General features: G+C 46.1%; 1 protein-coding gene across 1 annotated transcript; it reads right to left on the bottom strand.

Annotated features, from left to right (window-relative positions):
- Positions 1–6,579: 6,579 nt before the first annotated feature.
- Txn (thioredoxin) lies at positions 6,580–18,092 on the bottom strand. Its single transcript, XM_041657313.1, has 5 exons — positions 17,936–18,092; positions 13,218–13,322; positions 12,317–12,376; positions 7,939–8,004; positions 6,580–6,791 (listed from the first exon to the last, which is right to left on the bottom strand). The coding sequence occupies exons 1-5, from the start codon at positions 17,957–17,959 to the stop codon at positions 6,729–6,731; spliced, it is 318 nt and encodes a 105-aa protein (XP_041513247.1). The 5' UTR covers positions 17,960–18,092; the 3' UTR covers positions 6,580–6,728.
- Positions 18,093–19,120: the final 1,028 nt, after the last annotated feature.

Here is a 19,120-nt window from a genome sequence, read left to right on the forward strand (position 1 = left end):
GAATAATATTTGCAGTGTACAAAAACATTATCCCTCAGCATTTCCCATTTTTTTCTTTTCGAAACAAAATCTGAACCTAATCTCCTTTGCTTAGCTTTTTTCCTGACCATTATCCATAACAACTTGTAAGCAACTCTCTAAATAAAGACAAACATACATAATTCATTTTTTTTGCAAATATGGGTGTAGTTTTCTAGTCTATGCCCTTGTGGTTGGGGGTGCTGGTAATCTTATGGGGATCCAAAATAAATTTAGGATTATGGCCAAGTCCTGACTAGAGTAGTCTGTGAGAATGGATCCTCTCAGCCAGCGGTCTTGAAGCTGTTCTGGATACAGAACTCAGAGGAAACTTCAACAGAGGTCCTCTGAAATGTTGGATCATCTGGACCGTCCGTTCCCATTGGGGATTTTCCAGAGGGTCTTCCTTGATCAAATCTGAACCCAGAATGAATCCACAGCCTCTCATTTCCTGTGGAAACAAAAGCAAAACCACTTCTCCAAAGTAACATATCCTTTTACTTAAACTTTGAAGTCAAGGCATTTTCAAAATATGTATTGGATTAATCCAGCAGCATTTATAATAAAATGTCTTTTAGCAGCTGTTGTGCCTTCCTCAGCAGTAAAACAATTCAAAGACAACACAATAACATACAGTATCCAGACTCTCTGTATTTTTCTTTTTATTTATTTATTAAATTTATTTATTAAAGATTTCTGCCTCCTCTCCACCACCGCCTCCCATTTCCCTCCCCCTCCCCCGATCAAGTCCCCCTCCCTCATCAGCCCGAAGAGCAATCAGGGTTTCCTGCCCTGTGGGAAGTCCAAGGACCCCCCACCTCCATTCAGGTCTAGTAAGGTGAGCATCCAAACTGCCTAGGCTCCCACAAAGCCAGTACGTGCACTAGGATCAAAAACCCAGTGCCATTGTTCTTGAGTTCTCAGTAGTCCTCATTGTCCGCTATGTTCAGCGAGTCCGGTTTTATCCTATGCTTTTTCAGTCCCGGGCCAGCTGGCCTTGATGAGTTCCCGATAGAACATCCCCATTGTCTCAATGTGTGGGTGCACCCCTAGCGGTCCTGAGTTCCTTGCTCGTGCTTTCTCTCCTTCTGCTCCTGATTTGGACCTTGAGATTTCAGTCTGGTGCTCCAATGTGGGTCTCTGTCTCTGTCTCCTTTCATCACCTGATGAAGGTTAATATTCAGGAGGATGCCTATATGTTTTTCTTTGGGTTCACCTTCTTATTTAGCTTCTCTAGGATCACGAATTATAGGCTCAATGTCCTTTATTTATGGCTAGAAACCAATTATGAGTGAATACATCCCATGTTCCTCTTTTTGGGTCTGACTTACCTCATTCAGGATAGTGTTTTCTATTTCCGCCCATTTGTATGCAAAATTCAAGAAATCATTGTCTTTTACTGCTGAGTTGTACTCTAATATGTATATATTCCATATTTTCTTCATCCATTCTTCCATTGAAGGGCATCTAGGTTGTTTCCAGGTTCTGGCTATTACAAACAATGCTGCTATGAACATAGTTGAGCATATACTTTTGTTGTATGATAGGGCATCTCTTGGGTATATTCCCAAGAGTGGTATTGCTGGGTCCAGGGGTAGGTTGATCCCGAATTTCCTGAGAAACCTCCACACTGCTTTCCAAAGTGGTTGCACAAGTTTGCATTCCCACCAGCAATGGATGAGTGTACCCCTTTCTCCACAACCTCTCCAGCAAAGGCTATCATTGGTGTTTTTTATTTTAGCCATTCTGACAGGTATAAGATGGTATCTTAAGGCCGGGCGGTGGTGGCGCATGCCTTTAATCCCAGCACTTGGGAGGCAGAGGTAGGCGGATCTCTGTGAGTTCGAGACCAGCCTGGTCTACAAGAGCTAGTTCCAGGACAGGCTCCAAAACCACAGAGAAACCCTGTCTGGAAAAAAAAAAAAAAAAAAAAAAAAAAAAAAAAAAGATGGTATCTTAAAGTTGTCTTGATTTGCATTTCCCTGATCGCTAAGGAAGTTGAGCATGATCTTAAGTGTCTTTTGGCCATTTGAATTTCTTCTGTTGAGAATTCTCTGTTCAGCTCAGTGCCCCATTTTATAATTGGGTTGATTAGCCTTTTACGGTCTAGTTTCTTGAGTACTTTATATATTTTGGAGATCAGACCTTTGTCAGTTGCGGGGTTGGTGAAGATCTTCTCCCAGTCAGTGGGTTGCCTTTTTGTCTTAGTGACAGTGTCCTTTGCTTTACAGAAGCTTCTCAGTCTCAGGAGGTCCCATTTATTCAATGATGCCCTTAATGTCTGTGCTGCTGGGGTTATACGTAGGAAGTGGTCTCCTGCTCTCTGTATTTTCATCTTTAAGTGCCCCCCCCCCCTTTTTTTTTTTTAAAAAAAAGAGAAAACAAAAAACTCTGGTCTTGAACTCACAGGGATTCACCTGCCTCTGCCTCCCAAGTGCTAGGATTAAAGGTGTGCGCCACCACCACACGGCTTATTTTTGCTTACTGAGAGAGGGTTTCTCTGTGTATTTTTGACTGTCCTGGATCTCACTCTATAGACCAGGCTGGCCTTGAACTCAGAGATCTGCCTATCTCTGCCTCCCAAGTGCTGGGATTAAAGGCATGTGCCATCACACCCAGCTACTCTTATTTATTTTTTAAAGGACTTTATACTTTTTCTTTTCTTTCCCAAACCTACATATATTTTTAAACACACTGTAAACCATTTAGGGACTTTTTTTTCCTGTCAGAATCTGTTTTTACTGTATATATCTACCTTTTTCTGAGCACATGATTCTTTAATCTTCTAAGCAGCACGGCTAAGATTAAAGCTGCAGTTTTGGTGGCTGGCTCTGCCCCATTCCAGTTCATGTTGGAGGTACAGGCAGGAGCCATGTTTATTGCCGAAATTCGTAGAGTTTTTAGGTCCATGCCACCACCAAGAAGCACGCTGCCAGATGCTCAAATACACCATTTAAGTGTTTGGTGGCAGGCCCTCTCAAGAGAATTGAGAGATCTTTGCTGCTAACACTGAGTCAGAAAACCTTTCTTAAAGGAGCCGCACCTCCATTTGCCTCTAGCAAACAAAGCCCATCTGAGAAAATGCTGGTACCGAGAAGCCATGCTTAACTCTGTTCTTTTGTGTCTAGAATCCCTTCCCAAGCTCTCATTTTATGCAGATGTAGTTGCAGAACATTGGGCACCATTTGTAAACAGAAGTTTCTGTCCTGCCCAGTCCCACAGTCGTTCAGTCCCAAATAAACTCACAGAGGCTTATATTAATTATAAACTGTTTGGCCTGTTAGCTCTGGCTTATTATTATTAATTTATGACTTAAATTCACCCATAATTCTTGTCTATTTTTAGCCAAGTGGCTTGGTACCTTTTCTCAGTAAGGCATTCTCATCTTGTTTCTTCTGTGTTTGGCTGGTGACTGACTCTCTGCCTTTCCTCTTCCCAGAATTCTCTTAGTCTGGTTGCCCTGCCTATACTTCCTGTTTGGCTAGTGGCCAGTCAGTGTTTTATTAAACTAGTATGAGTGACAATCTTTACAGTGTACAAGAGCATTTCCCACAGCACGAACAGCATTTACTCTATACACCCTGACAGAAGCAACTAAGGGAGAACGGATTTGTTCTGCTCACAATCCCAGGTCGCAATCTGTCACTGCTGGCAGTCAAGGTGACAGGAACTGGTCACAGCACATCGGATTAGTGAATGCATGCCTCCGTTCATGTTTACCATGTGTGCTGCTCTAAGCAATGCAAAAGTCACGTTTCTTTACAAAAAAAAAGGGTGACTTCCAATAGGATAATGATGATTTCCATCTCCATCACACTATAGAAATTTCTGATGCATTATCAGCTTCCACTTTCTGTCATTAGTATTTATCAATCCATCTATCTACCTATGTGATCTTAGCTAGCCCAGGCTAACTAACTCCTGCTTTGACCTTCCCAGTTCTGGGCTAACAGATGTCACCACCAAGCATGGCTTGTTTCTGGTCTTATAATGAAGTCATTGATCTGTTTTGAGTTGATTTTTGTACAGGATGAGATAGAGATCCAACTTCAGCCCTTTATACAAGCAGTACTTAAGAGTCTGTCTTCCCTCCCTGCTCCTCCCACCTCAGCCCAAGCCCATTTAGATTACTCCTCCTCCCAACCTTCCCAAACCTCTCAGCATTATTTGGTCCATACTTTCGCTTTGGCCACCTGAAGTCTGTTTCTTCTATTCTGTGCTTCCGTCTCCACACGTTAAGGTTCTTTACACTCTGAATTCTTTTCCTTGATTTCCCCAAATGGTCCTAAAGGGCATCTACATGATAATGCCTTCCAATTCCTGTTCTTGTCTAGCCTTGGGGAGCTTTATGCTAGCTTCATGTTGGGGCAGGGATTTAGCTGTGTCCAGTGTTACCCTGCACACAGCCTTTTCATTTGAACGTAGTCTGAAAGCACCTGAGATTCCTAGACTTCATTACCTTCACCTGCTTGCTTGAACCCTCAAGACAGTGATGTGGGATTCCCCTCTGTATACCATTGGTTAAAAAAGCTGCTCTGGAATACTGAGAATTCAAGAACAATTGCAGTGGGTTTTTGATCCCACTGCACGTACTGGCTTTGTGGGAGCCTAGGCAGTTTGAATGCTCACCTTACGAGACCTGGATAGAGGTGGGCAGTCCTTGGGCTTCCCACAGGTCAGGGAACCCTGATTGCTCTTCGAGCAGATGAGGGGGGGGGACTTGATCGGGGGAGGGGGAGGGAAATGGGAAACGGTTGTGGGGACGAGGCAGAAATCCTTAATAAATAAATAAATTAAAAAAAAAAAAAAGCTGCTCTGGGCCTCTAGCAGGGCAGAACAGAGCAAGGTGCTGAATTCCAAGCAGAGATAGAGGAAAAAGGTGGAGTCAGGGAGACGCCATATAGCTGCCACCAAAAGCCTTGTCCAAGAGCCTTGTGGTCATGGAAATGGCTTAATTTCCTAGCTAGAAAGACGCTTAAGCTATTGGCCAAGCAGTGATTTAATAAATGCAATTTCTGTGTAATTATTTTGGGTCTGGGAACAAGCAGGCTCCGCCAAAGACAGTACCCCAGGTGTTTAATTAGAAAGTGAGTCCTACTCTCCCAAGTCCTCAACATCCTCCCCCCACCCCCCCATCTCTCACTACGATCTTTGTATCTGCCCTAGGTACCTGCCGAGGCTCATCTGGCTTTCACTTTTCATCTCCATTTCTCATGCTGCAACCTCTTTACCATCATGTGAAGCCAGCTATCCTCCAGCAGCTTCCCATCACCTACACAAGTGGCCTGGGATGACTGGGTTCTGCCACTCCCTCCTTTCAGGCCTCTTCACCTCGCACCCTCTGTGCCTGGTACTCTCATCTGGAAAGCGGACTCTCTGGCATGTGGCAGTCGGAGCCCTTTTTCCATCTATCAAGTTTCAACTCCACCGCCTCACAGAAACCTGCCCAACCACCTGATCTGGGGCAGGTTTCACTGCTAGTTACTGTGGACAGTTTCCTGGTTTTTGCTCACCTACAGAGCCCCTTCCTAGTTTGCCTTCTCTGCGTATGTTCAAGGTCTTATTCAGTTATATACCAGGCTAGTACCCTGGCCATGACACATTCATTGATTACAAGTTCATCACCCTAATTTTATTAGAAGCAAGAATCCCAATCATTACCACACACCAATCTTGCTAAGAGCATTGTATTCTGGAGTCACATTTCTCTGGCTCAAATTCCAGCTGATCCACTGACTAGCTGGGATGTTGGGAACATTAATCCTTGAATGCTTGTCTTCATTGGTGGATGGGAACTGTAGCATCTTTACCAACAAAAGTTATTGCAAAGATTAATGACTAAGACTGAGAATTAATTCTACGGCTTTCAATATCAACCTGAAAACTGTTGGGCAATCCCATTCCCTTGCTGTTCACAATGGAACAAGGTTTTCTGAATCTCTTCCACTTCTACTGGTTTGGAATCTCCATGTATGTCTACACACTCAGAGTTTTATGAAGCCCACAGGCATGTACCACCACTAAAACCAGGCTTTTTAAAAAAGTCAGTTACCATGGTAATGTTTCATCACAAGTGAACCATTAGTCATGCTCATGGTCAGGTCCACACAGTGGGTCTGTTTATCTGCAAGAATTTTATGTTTATTAAAGGAAAACTACAAAACCCCTAGAGACTTTAATGTAACTGCATTACAAGAGATTTTTTTTCCTAGAACTATATTAGATAGGAGTATTTCTTCTCAATCTTTTGAAGATATAAAAGTTTCTTTTTTAAATGTGTATGTTTTACTTGCGTGCATGTATATACATGTACTGCATGCCTGCCTGGTGCCCAGGGAGGCTAGTAGTGGACATCAGATCCCTTGAAAAGAACAGGTGCCACGCACGTGTGTGCTGGGAAGTAAACCCACGTCCACTGAAGAACAGCCAGGGCTCTACTGAGACGTCGCTCCAGGCTCCTATTTTTTTTAATTATAAAACAAAAACTCAGTGGGTAAATGTTACTAAAAATAAGAGGTGAAATCAGGCGATCTCTCATTTATATTAAAAGACTCCAGACGGTTTTAAAAAGGGTAGAATTAATATTTTATCCTCATTTATAATCAGATGGCAGTTGGGGATAGACTCTCCACACTTCATATTTTTTTTGAAAATTAAAAAAGTTACAGGTTTTAAACAGCTGCTGGCTGGTTATGTTTCTCAGGGCATGATTACGCAAATTCAGTAATAGAGGATTCAAGCTTTTCCTTGTTTGCACCAGAGAATTCACCCACCTGTTAAGAAACGAAAAGAGAGTCAGTCAACAAATACCTCTTACTAAGAACAGATGACTGCCAAGATCTAAGCCAGTATGCTCTATGATACGAATGGTGAGCTGGCTATGGAGCTAGCTACTGGTCCTTAACAGTGAATAATTTTCAGTTAGGCACTGCATAATGCACAAAGGTCCAGGAAGCAAGACAATGTCTCTCTCTTTTTAAAACAAGGTCTTTTCTGGTTCCCGGACTGTCCTTGAATCCAAGGTGTTTGTGTCTCAGCCTCTCAAGTGCTGAGATCACAATATCACACCCGGCACCATCATCTTGAATGGAGAAAGGGGTGATATACTTCTTGTAAGTCGCTTCAGTGCTTTCTGCACGTGTATTATACATTCTTTTTTTTTTTTTAAAACATTTATTTATTTATTTATTTATTTATTATGTATACAATATTCTGTCTGTGTATATGCCTGAAGGCCAGAAGAGGGCGCCAGACCTCTTTATAGATGGTTTTGAGCCACCATGTGGTTGCTGGGAATTGAACTCAGGACCTTTGGAAGAGCAGGCAATGCTCTTAACCACTGAGCCATCTCTCCAGCTCCCCGTATTATACATTCTTTTGCCCAAGTGTTATTTCTGGTTTTGGGGGAGACGTGGTCTCCCTTCGTAACTTACGTTAGCCTGCAACTCACTATGTAGCCCAGGCTAACCTCAAATATGCAGCGATTCTCCTGCCTTGGCCCCAAGCCTTGGAATACAAGCATCATGCCAGGCTCCATACAGTCATGAAACAAAACGGCGGGACACATCTCCCCTCGTGAGTCACTTCAGTTATTTCTGTGTTTATACCATACATTCTTCTGCCCACTTGGTAATTTTTTTCCTTTCTGTTTTTGGAAACCCTGTAGTCCATGTTGACCTGGACTTGCAGCAGTCTTACGGGTTACTCCCAAAGCGTTGGGATTACAACTGTGCGCCACAACACCCAGCCCCAGCTATTGTATTTATTTTGGTGTTTAAAAACAGTTTCTCTGTAGAGCCCTGGCTGTCCTCAAACTCAGAGATCCATCTGGGCCTGCCTCTGCCGCCCGAGTGCTGGGATTAAGGGTGTGTGCCACTATCCCCAGCTCTAGTTGGTGTTCTTCAAGTCAGACAGACGTACCTTTTTACCCTTTTTGTAAAACTGGAAGGTCGGCATGCATTTGACTTCACACTCTGCAGCAACGTCCTGGGGTGTGGGGGAAGGTGGTCAGGGAGAGAAGATGAAAGAAAACAAGAATGTGAACATTAAACTTAGAGGGGAAAAGTCCAAAAAACAGACTTGTTTTCCATCATACCCCCCAAACCCCAGCCTCAGAACCTTGAGCATATGAGCACCAATACAATAAAAACACAATGAAAAATCCTTACTAACATCTCCCTCCAGGGATGGCACTAACAAAAACGATGTTACTGGCATCAGCTGGTGCAACAGCCCCTCACTATGCTCCTCAGAACCAGCAGGTCCTAGTTTTTGCTAAGTTTTTCCAATTTTACTAAGAGAATGGGTCATATACAGACGATGGCTGGGTAACTATTACCTGTTGTTTCTGGGGCTGGAAGTTAAGGCTTTGCACATGCTAGGCAAACACTCCGAACCCTCTGGGCAGAATCCTGCCACACTGCCAAGGCTGGCCTGTATTCAAGATCCTCCTGCTCAGCTTCCTGAGTGCTGGAATTATAGGTGTGTACACAAGATGTTGGGCTCAGGGCCAGGCATTACAACCCAAGTTACCCTTGGCCAAGTTAGATAGTACACAATATACACCTGAAATCTCAGCACTTGGAAAGCGGAGGCAGGAGCATGAGAAGGCCACCCTTAGCTACACAGCCACTTCAAGACCAGATGGGACTCTAAGACCCTGTCTCCAAAAATATAAAACCCCAATAAATCACAAACACTGGAAAAGGGGATATTAAAGAGATAGATTCTTAAGTGTCTGTGCTCATATATATTTTATTTTAAAAACTGCAACTATATCCTCATATAAACTTGTAGTTAAAGCATTAAGAATTTTCTCATGGGGTCTGGAGATGTGGCTCAGCAGCTGCTTTTGCAGAGGACCTGGATTTAATTCTCAGCACCCATATGGTTCACAACCATCTGTAACCCTAGCCCTGGGGATCCAATGCCTTCTTCTGCCCTCCACATGCACCAAGCACTTATGTGATTTGAGCAAAATGCTTACACATAAAATGAATATATATATATATATATATATATATATATATACCCCAAAACCCCAAGAACTCTTGTTGTTGTGTGTCAAAGTGACTTTTTAAAGGTCGCATGGTATTTTATTTCACATTTTAACTCCTCTTACTGAACTTTTAGATTATTTCCAACTAATGTATGAATACTTGTGAATAGATACAGATACCCTTGGGTTTTAAAATATAAAATCTAACTGCTGGGTTCCAGAAAATTCTACAGTTTGCCTCATAAAAAAAAAGACACTGGAAGTTACCCATTACTAATCTTATCACTCATGCACCTAAATGCACACCCCTCTTTTCAAAATGCATGCTGTAGGCGCTCTCTCTCGCTCTCTCTCTCACACACACACTTTTCCATATGAAACACACTCATGCACCCCCTTTTATCATCACACAGTATGAATAATGATACTTTGTTTGTTAAAGATCTATGCTAAGTAAGCCAAGAAGCAGTATTCCCCCACAGCCTCTGTACCAGCTCCAGCCTCCCGCCCTGACTTGCCTCTGTGAAGGACTGTGTGACCTGGAAGTGTGAGCGAAGTAAACCCTTTCCACTTCAAGTTCCTCTTGGTCATGGTGTTTCCATCACAGATACAGAAACCTAAATTATGTCAATGTACAAATACCCACAGAGGGTGTCAGACTCCCCAGAACTGGAGTTACAGGGAGCTACCTGATGTGGGTACTGGAACAAAACTCGGGTCCTCTGTGCTCCTAACCACAGAGCCATCTTTCTAGGTCTGAGTGACCCACACTTCAAGCTATTCAATTTGATATGGAAATGATGTTTTTTTTCCTGATGTGTTTTCAATCCTCACGTATGCTCCTGCACAGTGGCTTGATCTGCTCCTCTCATTCATTAACCCTAGAGGCAGAAGTCCTGACTAGACTTTAGTCTCATGACTTTCATCCCGTCAAACCCACCAGGGCTGCCCACCCAGGCGAGACTTCAAATACTCCATCCACCAAGGCCTTGGCGCTGCCGTCTCTGTCCAGCACCGACAGAGAAAGCTGTGTCACAGGGCCTATCATTCTCAATGCCCAGTATTTCCTACACGGTTTATCTGCTAGATTTATACAACAGTAGAAAACAAGATAAACCAGCAACAGCTTAATTATAAATGATTAATTATTAACATATAGTTAAGCAGTGTTGGTTTAAAGCAATGTTTTAACTAAAGTAGCTAAGATATATTTGGACACAGTTTTACTAATGTGCCCCCCACGTCTCCTTTCCTTTAAAGTAAAAAACACTGCCCAAGATTTTCCTGTCTGTATTATTTCAGAGTATTATCACCAATTCCCCAAACACGCCAGCTTCAGACTGGGTTAAATTTAAATTTGGGAGCACCGACACTTCAACCATGCCAAATCAATACCCACAAGCAAGGCAGCACTGCCGTCTAGGACAATTGTAAGTAAGGCCTGATGCAAAACTCTGCCTGCCACCATCTAGGTCTTCCCTCTCCCAGCTGGTGCTCTGCGGGCCGCAACACCTACTCTTAAGAGGGATTGGAAAGGCCTGCAGACTATTCTTTGGCTTTTCCAATCTCTCTGTAGTCCCTCCAGACGCTCAGGGATTGCGGTGTGAGCCACCACTTTCTCAGATGCCAATCTCTCTGTAGTCCCTCCAGACGCTCAGGGATTGCGGTGTGAGCCACCACTTTCTCAGACGCCATTCTCGATCCCGCGCTTCTCTCACCACCTGCTCATTCAACCCAGCGTCACACCCCTACTTCCTGCTTTTTAAAAATAACCGAAAACTCACATCCACGCAGAGCTCTCAAGTTGAGCTTTGACCAATGCAGGGCCATGAGACCAGCAGCAGCAAGCTGTAAACCAGCCCCTCACTCCCCAGCTGCCCTCCCTGCAATTAATCACTGACTACACCCCACCCCTGCTAACCGCTAACCTCGTTTGTCTCCTTAAAGCCTAATCTCAGATGTTTTGAGTATGTACAACAAGATCACACCGAATCTTAGTGCTAGGACAGCCTTCTAGAGAGTGACAGGAACACTAACCATGCTCACTTGCTTGGCTCCTATTAACCCAGGCCTAGCTTTCTCAGAAGCTGAAATACTTGGTATTCGAAAGCTTACAGACTTGTCTCTTTTTTTGGTTTAATTTACAAAATATGCATCACAACCCCTTGGCCATCAATGCAATATTATGTTCACCAGGGCCTTCCTATGCCTCCACCACCAAGTAGGATAGGCCAGAAAGTGTACTGAGAAAAAAAAACCACATGGGGCATGGTGGGAGCTCCTACGTGACCCTCCAGAACCTTTGCCAGGCTGAGGGCTGGGTATGGAGATCTGATTATAGGCAGAGAACAAGACTCGAGGAAGATGGGAGTTTAGCGTACAGCAGAAGCCAGCGAGTCAGTGCTGGAGTCCAGCCCACTGAGTTAGCGGTCACCCATTCTCTCCTCCTTCCTGCCCCACTGGGCAAGCACAAGTACTCATGTACCCCTCAGCAGCCCTGGTGCTCCATCCCAAGCAGCCCTTTCCAGCCCAGTGGCCTATGACAGGTAAGGTCATATGCTAAGAACCTGACCTGCACTCCTTTAGGGTGTGTGTGTGGAGGGGACGCGGGGAAAAGATCAGAGCAATGGCAGAGGAGCCCTGCAGCGCTGTTTTAAATACTGGCTCTGCAACTCCAAGAACAACTTCTCCCTGTTTCTCTAAATAAGACAGTGCCAATACCAGTTTGGAGGGGCGGTGCTAAAGATAAATCAATATGTGGAAAGTACACAGAACAGAACTGAGTGGATAACAAGAACTTTCCGCTTAAGTCCTCCCAGCTCTCCAACGTATCAGGGCTCTTCAATGTTCACTGAAATGTTTGGGCTTTCCCGCTGAATTAAACCAAGCATCATTAGAATGAGCCCGTGAATACAGCTCCCATGCCACGGGAAGTTGGGAGTGTCTCAAAAGCAGCCTCACAATTCCACACTATCCAATCCACTATCTATTAGAGCCAAAATCCACCTGTATCTGTAGAGCATCACAGAATGGGGGGCAGGATACAGGCCTTCGCAACACAAAGGCCTCCATCATCTGAGAGCTACTGTTTAGACGCTCACATTAGATCGTGCCACACACCGCTCCCAGCACCTAGGATTAAACCCATATCTGGGATACCCTGTTCTTCCCAAACAGAAGTTCTCAGACAAAGTCCTACTTCTAGGATTATTTTTCCATTTCTACTTTAAAGAACAGGGTATTCTTCAGAGGACAGGCCCCTCTGAGATGCTCCGCAGCATCCGGTTTCTCACTACGTACCTGGCAGTCATCCACATCTATTTCAAGGAACACCACACTGGAATACTTTTCAGAGAGGGACTGGAAAAATAAAAATAACCCAAAAGTGTTAGAACCGGATAATGGCAGTCAAAATGTAATAGAGATTAAAGATCTATTTCCTTTTATTCCATGCAGATGGCGTTTTGCCTAAATGCGCGTCTGTGTACCGTGTGTGATTGGTGCTTGCAGAGGCCAGAAGAGGGTACTGACCGCCCTGGAGCTAGAGTTATAGAAAGTCAGGACCCTCCATTTGGGTGCTGGGAACCAAACCTAGGTCCTCTTAGAAGAGCGGTCAGTGCTCTTAACCACTGAGGCATCTCTCCAATTCCATACACTAAAAAATTTAAATTTCTATTATTTAAAAGTTCTTACTTTATTTATTATTGTATTATTATTACCTTATGTATGTGCACGTGCCATAACATGTATATGGAAGTCACAAGGCAACTTCTGGGAGCCGGTTCGCTTTCCAGGGTGGGTTTCAAGGGCCCAGCTCAGGCCAGGCTTGCACAGCAAGCCCTAAGTTCCCTTCCTTTTCTGCCGTTCAACCCCACCAGCCAGGTCTAAAAGTTCAGCTTGCAGGGTGAGCAGTGGCACAGCTGTCTCCAAATCAAATTCTCTCAAGGGGAAAGTCATTTGCGACTTCGAGGCCTTCATTTCACACTAGGCCCAGGTTTCAAATGTAAGAGAACAAGACGACTTAAGACAGACAAAACTGACTCCCGATAAAGTTGTCCCCAGTGAGCTTCATTATGTAAGCTATTCAGGACAACAACGGCACAGGAAAACAAGACACAGCCTCACGCCCATCCATCATCAACCCTTTCACCCCAGCTTGTGACCCCTGGGCAGCCTCGAAGCCCAGGGCTCCTATACTCACATGAAAGAAAGGCTTGATCATTTTACAAGGTCCACACCACGTGGCCGAGAAGTCCACAACCACAAGCTTGTCTCCCGCGGCATCCAGGGCCTCCTGAAAAGCTTCCTGAGGAGGGAGGAAAAAAAACAACAAAACACCTGTGTCATACATTTTCACTTTCTATAAGGCAAGTGTGACCCAATGCCCTTAAACCCACTGCTCACTCAGGAGGCAGAGGTAGGCAGATGGCCAACCTGGTCTACACTGGCCAATTCCAGGCTAGCCAGTGAGACGCCCCCCCCCCCCCCCGCCCATGCAAGAAAAGACCTAAGCAAACACACAAACAACAAAAAGATATTAAGTACAACCTAAGAGTAACCTAATAAGGCCTACTTTTTATCCAAAGCAACCAAGTAAGTGGCTGGAGAAGAATCTTGCACACGGTATCACTGCACTTGACAGGATGAAATGAGAATGTCTTTAGGTCTCCAGGAATACCCCATAAAATAATGATGTTGCAAACCCAGGGCTTCGCACATGCTAGCAAGAGTTACATCCCCAGCCCGCGACTCCTTTATATTAACAAACAAACAAAAAAGGAAAACTGGCATTTGTACCAAAAATGTCTTCACATCAAAGCAAGTTCTATGGTAGACACGGGATTCTTAGGGGCCGAGGAAAGGAGCCTCCAAGATTAAAGAAGCCTCAAGACACAGTTAAGCAACGAAAGAGTCACAAGTTACTTCACCAATGGGGAAATAATGAAAGAATTTGTCTAGGGTGAAACACAACCCCAGGGCAGCGTCCAGGAGACAAACCTCTCACACAGGTCACCATTAGCAGAAACAGATTTTGTGTGCTTTAAGATTTACTTTGTGTGTGTGTGTGTGTGTGTTTGCTGTTGCACAGAGGCCCAAAGAGGGCATGAGATCCCCTGGAGCTGGGGCCATGGGTAGTAGGTACTGAATGAGGGTCCTCTAGAAGAGGAGGAAGAGGTTATTCTAGCTCTCCAGCCCCTTCTATACTTTATACAGGCCTTCTGGAGTTGGATCACACTGCTTCTCAACCTTTGGCTTTTGCCCTATGGATCAAAACTCACTGCTTTTTAGGTGAAGTCAAATGTTAGCTCCCCAGGAAGAAATTTTCCTTTGGCTGTTTTGCTTAAGTAAAACTGGCCACATTAAAGTCCCAGCAATAAAAAAAAAAAAAAAAAAAAAAGCCTTCACCACTAACCTCCTTTGAATTATTTACCAAAAGCCTTGATACTGTAACCCTAGGAACCTAACATTCTAACCTAACCTAACCAAGGACTCATTTAAACCACTAGTCACTTGGTGCTGACTAAAACCCAAACTGGGGTAACAGAGGAAAAAAAACCCCAAAACCAAACAAATAAAAATCCTACATCTGAAGGTAATATTTCCTCCAGGGGGGGAAAAATGTTGGTCAAATTAGTTATCAAAAATTAAACCAGCCTAGTCGGGGGTGGAGTGGAGAAGAGGCAGGCGATTCTCCACGAGTTTGAGGCCAACCTAGTCTACACAGAAAAACCTTGTTTCAAAAAACCAAAAAAGGGGCCAAACTAAGATCTGGCCCAACAAAGGAAAGTAAATAAATGCAAGACTACAAAGTTAAAACATACACAGATACAACCAAACCAAAAACCTAAGGAGTCTTCACAGAGTATAGTTATTCTATTTTAAAAAATTCTATTTTCTAAGTATTGATGATTCTATCTGCATGTATGTATACATAAAAGTACAATGTATTTGTACATCACTGTGTGACTGGTGCCCTCGGAGACCAGAAGATGCACTGGGGACTGGCGTTACAGATAATCACAAACCACCACGTGGGTGCTGGGAATTGAACACGTGCTCTCTGACAAACAGCCAATGCTCTTATCCTCCGAGCCATCTCTTCAGCCCTGCACACAGTTACTTTTTTAGGTCATTTCTGAGACTCGTACAGAATGGCTGTGACAACTTCAGAAAATTAACCTAGTTAGTTATACAGATCCCTCAACCCATGTCTGGGTGTGTCAGGATCAGGAGTGGAGAGCGCAGGGCAGAGTAATGGAAGTACCTTTCCAAACCACCACTGGTTGTTGCGGGCAAATTTCGTATAAAAAAGTCCACACCACCCACTCTATACCGCAGGACATAGGTGAAGACAGTACCGTGGCTGGTCTGACAACACCCACATCGGCAACATGGCTGACCCTCAATTCAAGTTGGATGAGATTACATGTGAAAGCAGGACAAGCTGCATTTCGAACCCTCCCTGGCTTTGGTGAATATGAGTTACAGAGGCAGGGATGTGCAAATTCCATAAACAAGTTCTCTTCTCCAGGTGTGTAAACGTGCCTGAACTCCTGGCTTGAGGAGTATTCAAAATTATCTAAGAAGCAAATCACAAATTTTAGCTTCAGAAACTAATAATCACAATTAGTGACACCAATGATCTGGAGACAAAACAAAGCAGTTGGAGTAGCTAGGAGCGGTTGCTACGAAGCCTCTTCTCAAACACACCCAGTTCACCACGGGTTGGCAAGGTGACTCAGCAGATTAAGGTGCTTGCCACCAAGACTGAAGAACTGAGTTCAAAACCCAGGATCCATCCCTGCCAGGTTGTCCTCTGATGGCCCCAAGTGAATGGCTTATCCCTTCACATACAGGTAAAACAAAACAGAAAGCCCCGCCGGGCGGTGGTGGCGCACGCCTTTAATCCCAGCACTCGGGAGGCAGAGGCAGGCGGATCTCTGTGAGTTCGAGACCAGCCTGGTCTACAAGAGCTAGTTCCAGGACAGGCTCCAAAACCACAGAGAAACCCTGTCTTGAAAAACCAAAAAAAAAAAAAAAAAAAAAAAAAAAAAAAAAAAAAACAGAAAGTCCCTGGCAACAAAACCATATGCAGTCCAAAGGTATAATACCAAGTGTTCTTTGCTTTTTGAGACAGGTTCTCACTCTGTAGCGGTGATTCTCCTGCCTCAGTCTCCCGAATGCTAGCTTAGAGGCACGAGTCAACACCCTGGTCAGTCTATGAGGCACGGTGCAAGGTGCCTTGTGTGCAGTTCAAAAATTGGCAGTTTTAGTCTTTTTTTTTTTTCTGTGTTGCCTTGGGGCCTATCCTCGAGCTCCCCATAGACCAGGCTGGCCTTGAACTCAGAGAGCCACCTGCCTCTACCTCCCAAGTGCTGGAATTACAGGTGTGTGCCACCAATGCCCAGCCAGTTTTAGCCTTAAAAACAATTAAACAGATGGGCGGTAGTGGCCACACTCCTTTAATCCCAGCACTTGGGAGGCAGAGGCAGGCGGATCTCTACGAGTTTGAGGCCAGCCTGGTCTACAAGAGCTAGTTCCAGGGCAGGCTCCAAGGCTCCAAAGAAAGCCTGTCTCGAAAAACAAAAAATAAAATAAACAAAGCAAACGAACTGTTGATTTCTTCTTCATTACATCATAGCCTACCAATCCACTCCTGTCTGGAGACAGACCCCAGGGGTCCTTAACTACCCACACAGTGCCCAGAAACAGCTATTCCTTCCGCATGGTTAAACCAACCGACTTATTCCATCAGATTAACTTTAGGCATAGTCAATTAAGCCCCGATGGTGGCGACTCTGATCAGGGCTTTGTTAATAGGCCTTTGAGGCCGGGCTTTTTATGAATAACTGGTTTCCTGTCATCAAAGCACATCTGTCCTGCTGGAATAGCAAAGGTCCCTTAAGTAAGACAGTTTAAACCGGTAAGGACCCAACTGGGTGCTGGGTGGATTCTGAGCAAATCACGTACCCAACCAGTTGCTCAAAACTGGAGGCATGGACCTGCCTTCCTTGGGGTCCCCAAGTTAGCTAGGTTAACAAGCCAACTAACCTTGGGAGACAGTCTTCTTACATCAATTCCCACCACCACCCCTTTCTCTTTCGACTTTACGAATATTCCCCGAGTAGTAACAGTGTAACAGGCTCCGGGTTTCCCAATCTGGAGGATTTTCGTTCTCAGTAACTTTCGAATATGGCAACAGTTTTTCCCTTGGGTATTTTTTTTTTCTTTTCCCAAAGGGCAAAAGCAGAACTTTGTGGGGGACTACTCCCAGGGGAGAGCCCTGGTTCCGGCAAAGCCCACTTACTGTGGGTGGAATCCCTGAAACCTTAAGGTAGCGAGGCCCCTGGGCCTAGACACTGGGGACTGAGTCATTCCAAAGCCAGCGCTGCCGGAAACACGCCCTGAGCTGCAGGAGGAGGAGTCCCGCGGGTGCGGCCCGGACCTTTCTCCCTAGCAGTCACCTGGAGCACCCGCACCCCCGTGCACCGACCGGGCACTGGTCCTCTAGGCGGCGGGCCACTGATGGAGGCAAACTCTGGCCTAGCCCTGCGACACAGCACACCCCGCGCTGTGTATGTCACCGTACACGCGACGAGTGGCGGCTCTGCATTTCCTGCGAGACTCCCAATCCTGATTGAGACGGGGGAGGGGGGTCCACTGGACGACCCCCTCCATTGTTTCACCTTTGCCAGATGCAGGCTGGTGGTAAGGAGAGTAGGGGGACACTGCAGCTCGGGGAAGCCAGGCACTGCCAGCGCGTGCTCCTCGCGTCCCCAGCGTTCCAGGGTCTCCCTCCCTACTCCTGTCCCCTCCCCCAGGGCGTGCTCCACAGGCCCCGGGCCCCTCAGCCGGCGGGGATCCAGAGGGCGGCCTCCAGAGCACGGCGGGGTGCGCGCGGCGCCCGGGCACGCGTACCTTGCTCTCGATCAGCTTCACCATTTTGGCTGTCGCGGGGAGGAACCACACGAGTTTCTGTAGAATCCGATGGGAACGGATCCGAGGCGCACGACGGAGCTTGCAGCCGAGCGCGGCGCCCGCCTTCTCTTTATAGCGACAGGGCGGAGCACAGCGGGGCGGGGCGGACGGGCGCGCGCGGCGGGGACGCGCTCTCTAGCCTCCCGCGCCCGCCAAGGCGCCTCGGCAGGCCATGCCTAAGCCACGCCTCCAAGAGGGTGGAGCGGAAATCAGATTTGCAGGGGCGGAGCAATAACCGGCTACTTGAGCAGCTCTGGGACAGCTCTAGTGCTGGCCCCGCCCTTCGCTTCCAGGGGGAGGAGCTAGCGCAGGCGCCTGGAGCAGCTCCGGGATCGCCGAGCTCCCAGACACCGCCCTGCGCTTACACGGTGGAAAGCTAGCACGCGCCGGGCTGCCCTAAGGGGACTTTCACTGTGCACAGCGTGGGGAGGTTGATCGCAGTCCCCTCATGCCCTCTTACCCTCTAGGATCACATTGGTCATGCCCCAAACAGACCTAAGTCAGATACTTCCAGACTGGGGCTGGGGAGCATCCTAGGACTGCCCAGGCAGAAGTGTCTCCTTCGACCAGGGCGGCCACGGCGCTCGCCTCAAAGTGCTGAGTAACGATGACTAGGAAGTGTCTCAGTGAGCGCCCTCCCCTCCTTTCTTGAGATTTCCCTGCCACTTCTCTCTGCCCTCCTCCCTATTCTTTAACTTTCGCTGGTGAACCTGCTGCTGGAGAGGGACAGAGTCTTTTAGTGCCCATGTTTGTGCCCCATGCGCATGCAGGCTTAATGGGGATCGGATTGTCCAGCTCACAGCGTTGTCTTGAAGGATTTAAGGGCTTGGAGACCGACGAGGACAGCGCTTGGCACATAGGAAGCACTCAATAAACGATTCTAATTATAGTCATCGTGAGCGCTAATTAGCTTGCGTTCTGCCGTGCGGGCCTTGCTGCGCTTGGCTGCCTTGTAGTTTACAATGACAGTATACATGCATTGCGGAGATTTTTCTGCCTCAGGAGACGCCAGGAAGAGTGTTTGTCAATGATAACTGGGGTGATGTACAGGAGGACGGGGTGTGGTGGAAGCTAAGACATTGTTCGGGTGGTTCTGGGCAGCCCGAAGCTGAGGTGAGGACTGGA

Source organism: Microtus oregoni, unplaced genomic scaffold (genome assembly GCF_018167655.1).
Source record: "Microtus oregoni isolate MIOR12 unplaced genomic scaffold, Mior012 000008F_ref0000371, whole genome shotgun sequence".
NCBI classification, from domain to species: domain Eukaryota; kingdom Metazoa; phylum Chordata; class Mammalia; order Rodentia; family Cricetidae; genus Microtus; species Microtus oregoni.

What these genes read in the sequence shown, in the direction of transcription:
- Txn (XM_041657313.1), bottom strand. Translation starts at nt 17,959, where the DNA reads ATGGTGAAGCTGATCGAGAGCAAG. An exon ending in TGATCAAGCCTTTCTTTCAT is followed by an intron (nt 12,377 to 13,217) that starts GTGAGTATAGGA and finishes TTATTTTTCCAG; the next exon opens with TCCCTCTCTGAAAAGTATTC. An exon ending in TAGATGTGGATGACTGCCAG is followed by an intron (nt 8,005 to 12,316) that starts GTACGTAGTGAG and finishes CCCACACCCCAG; the next exon opens with GACGTTGCTGCAGAGTGTGA.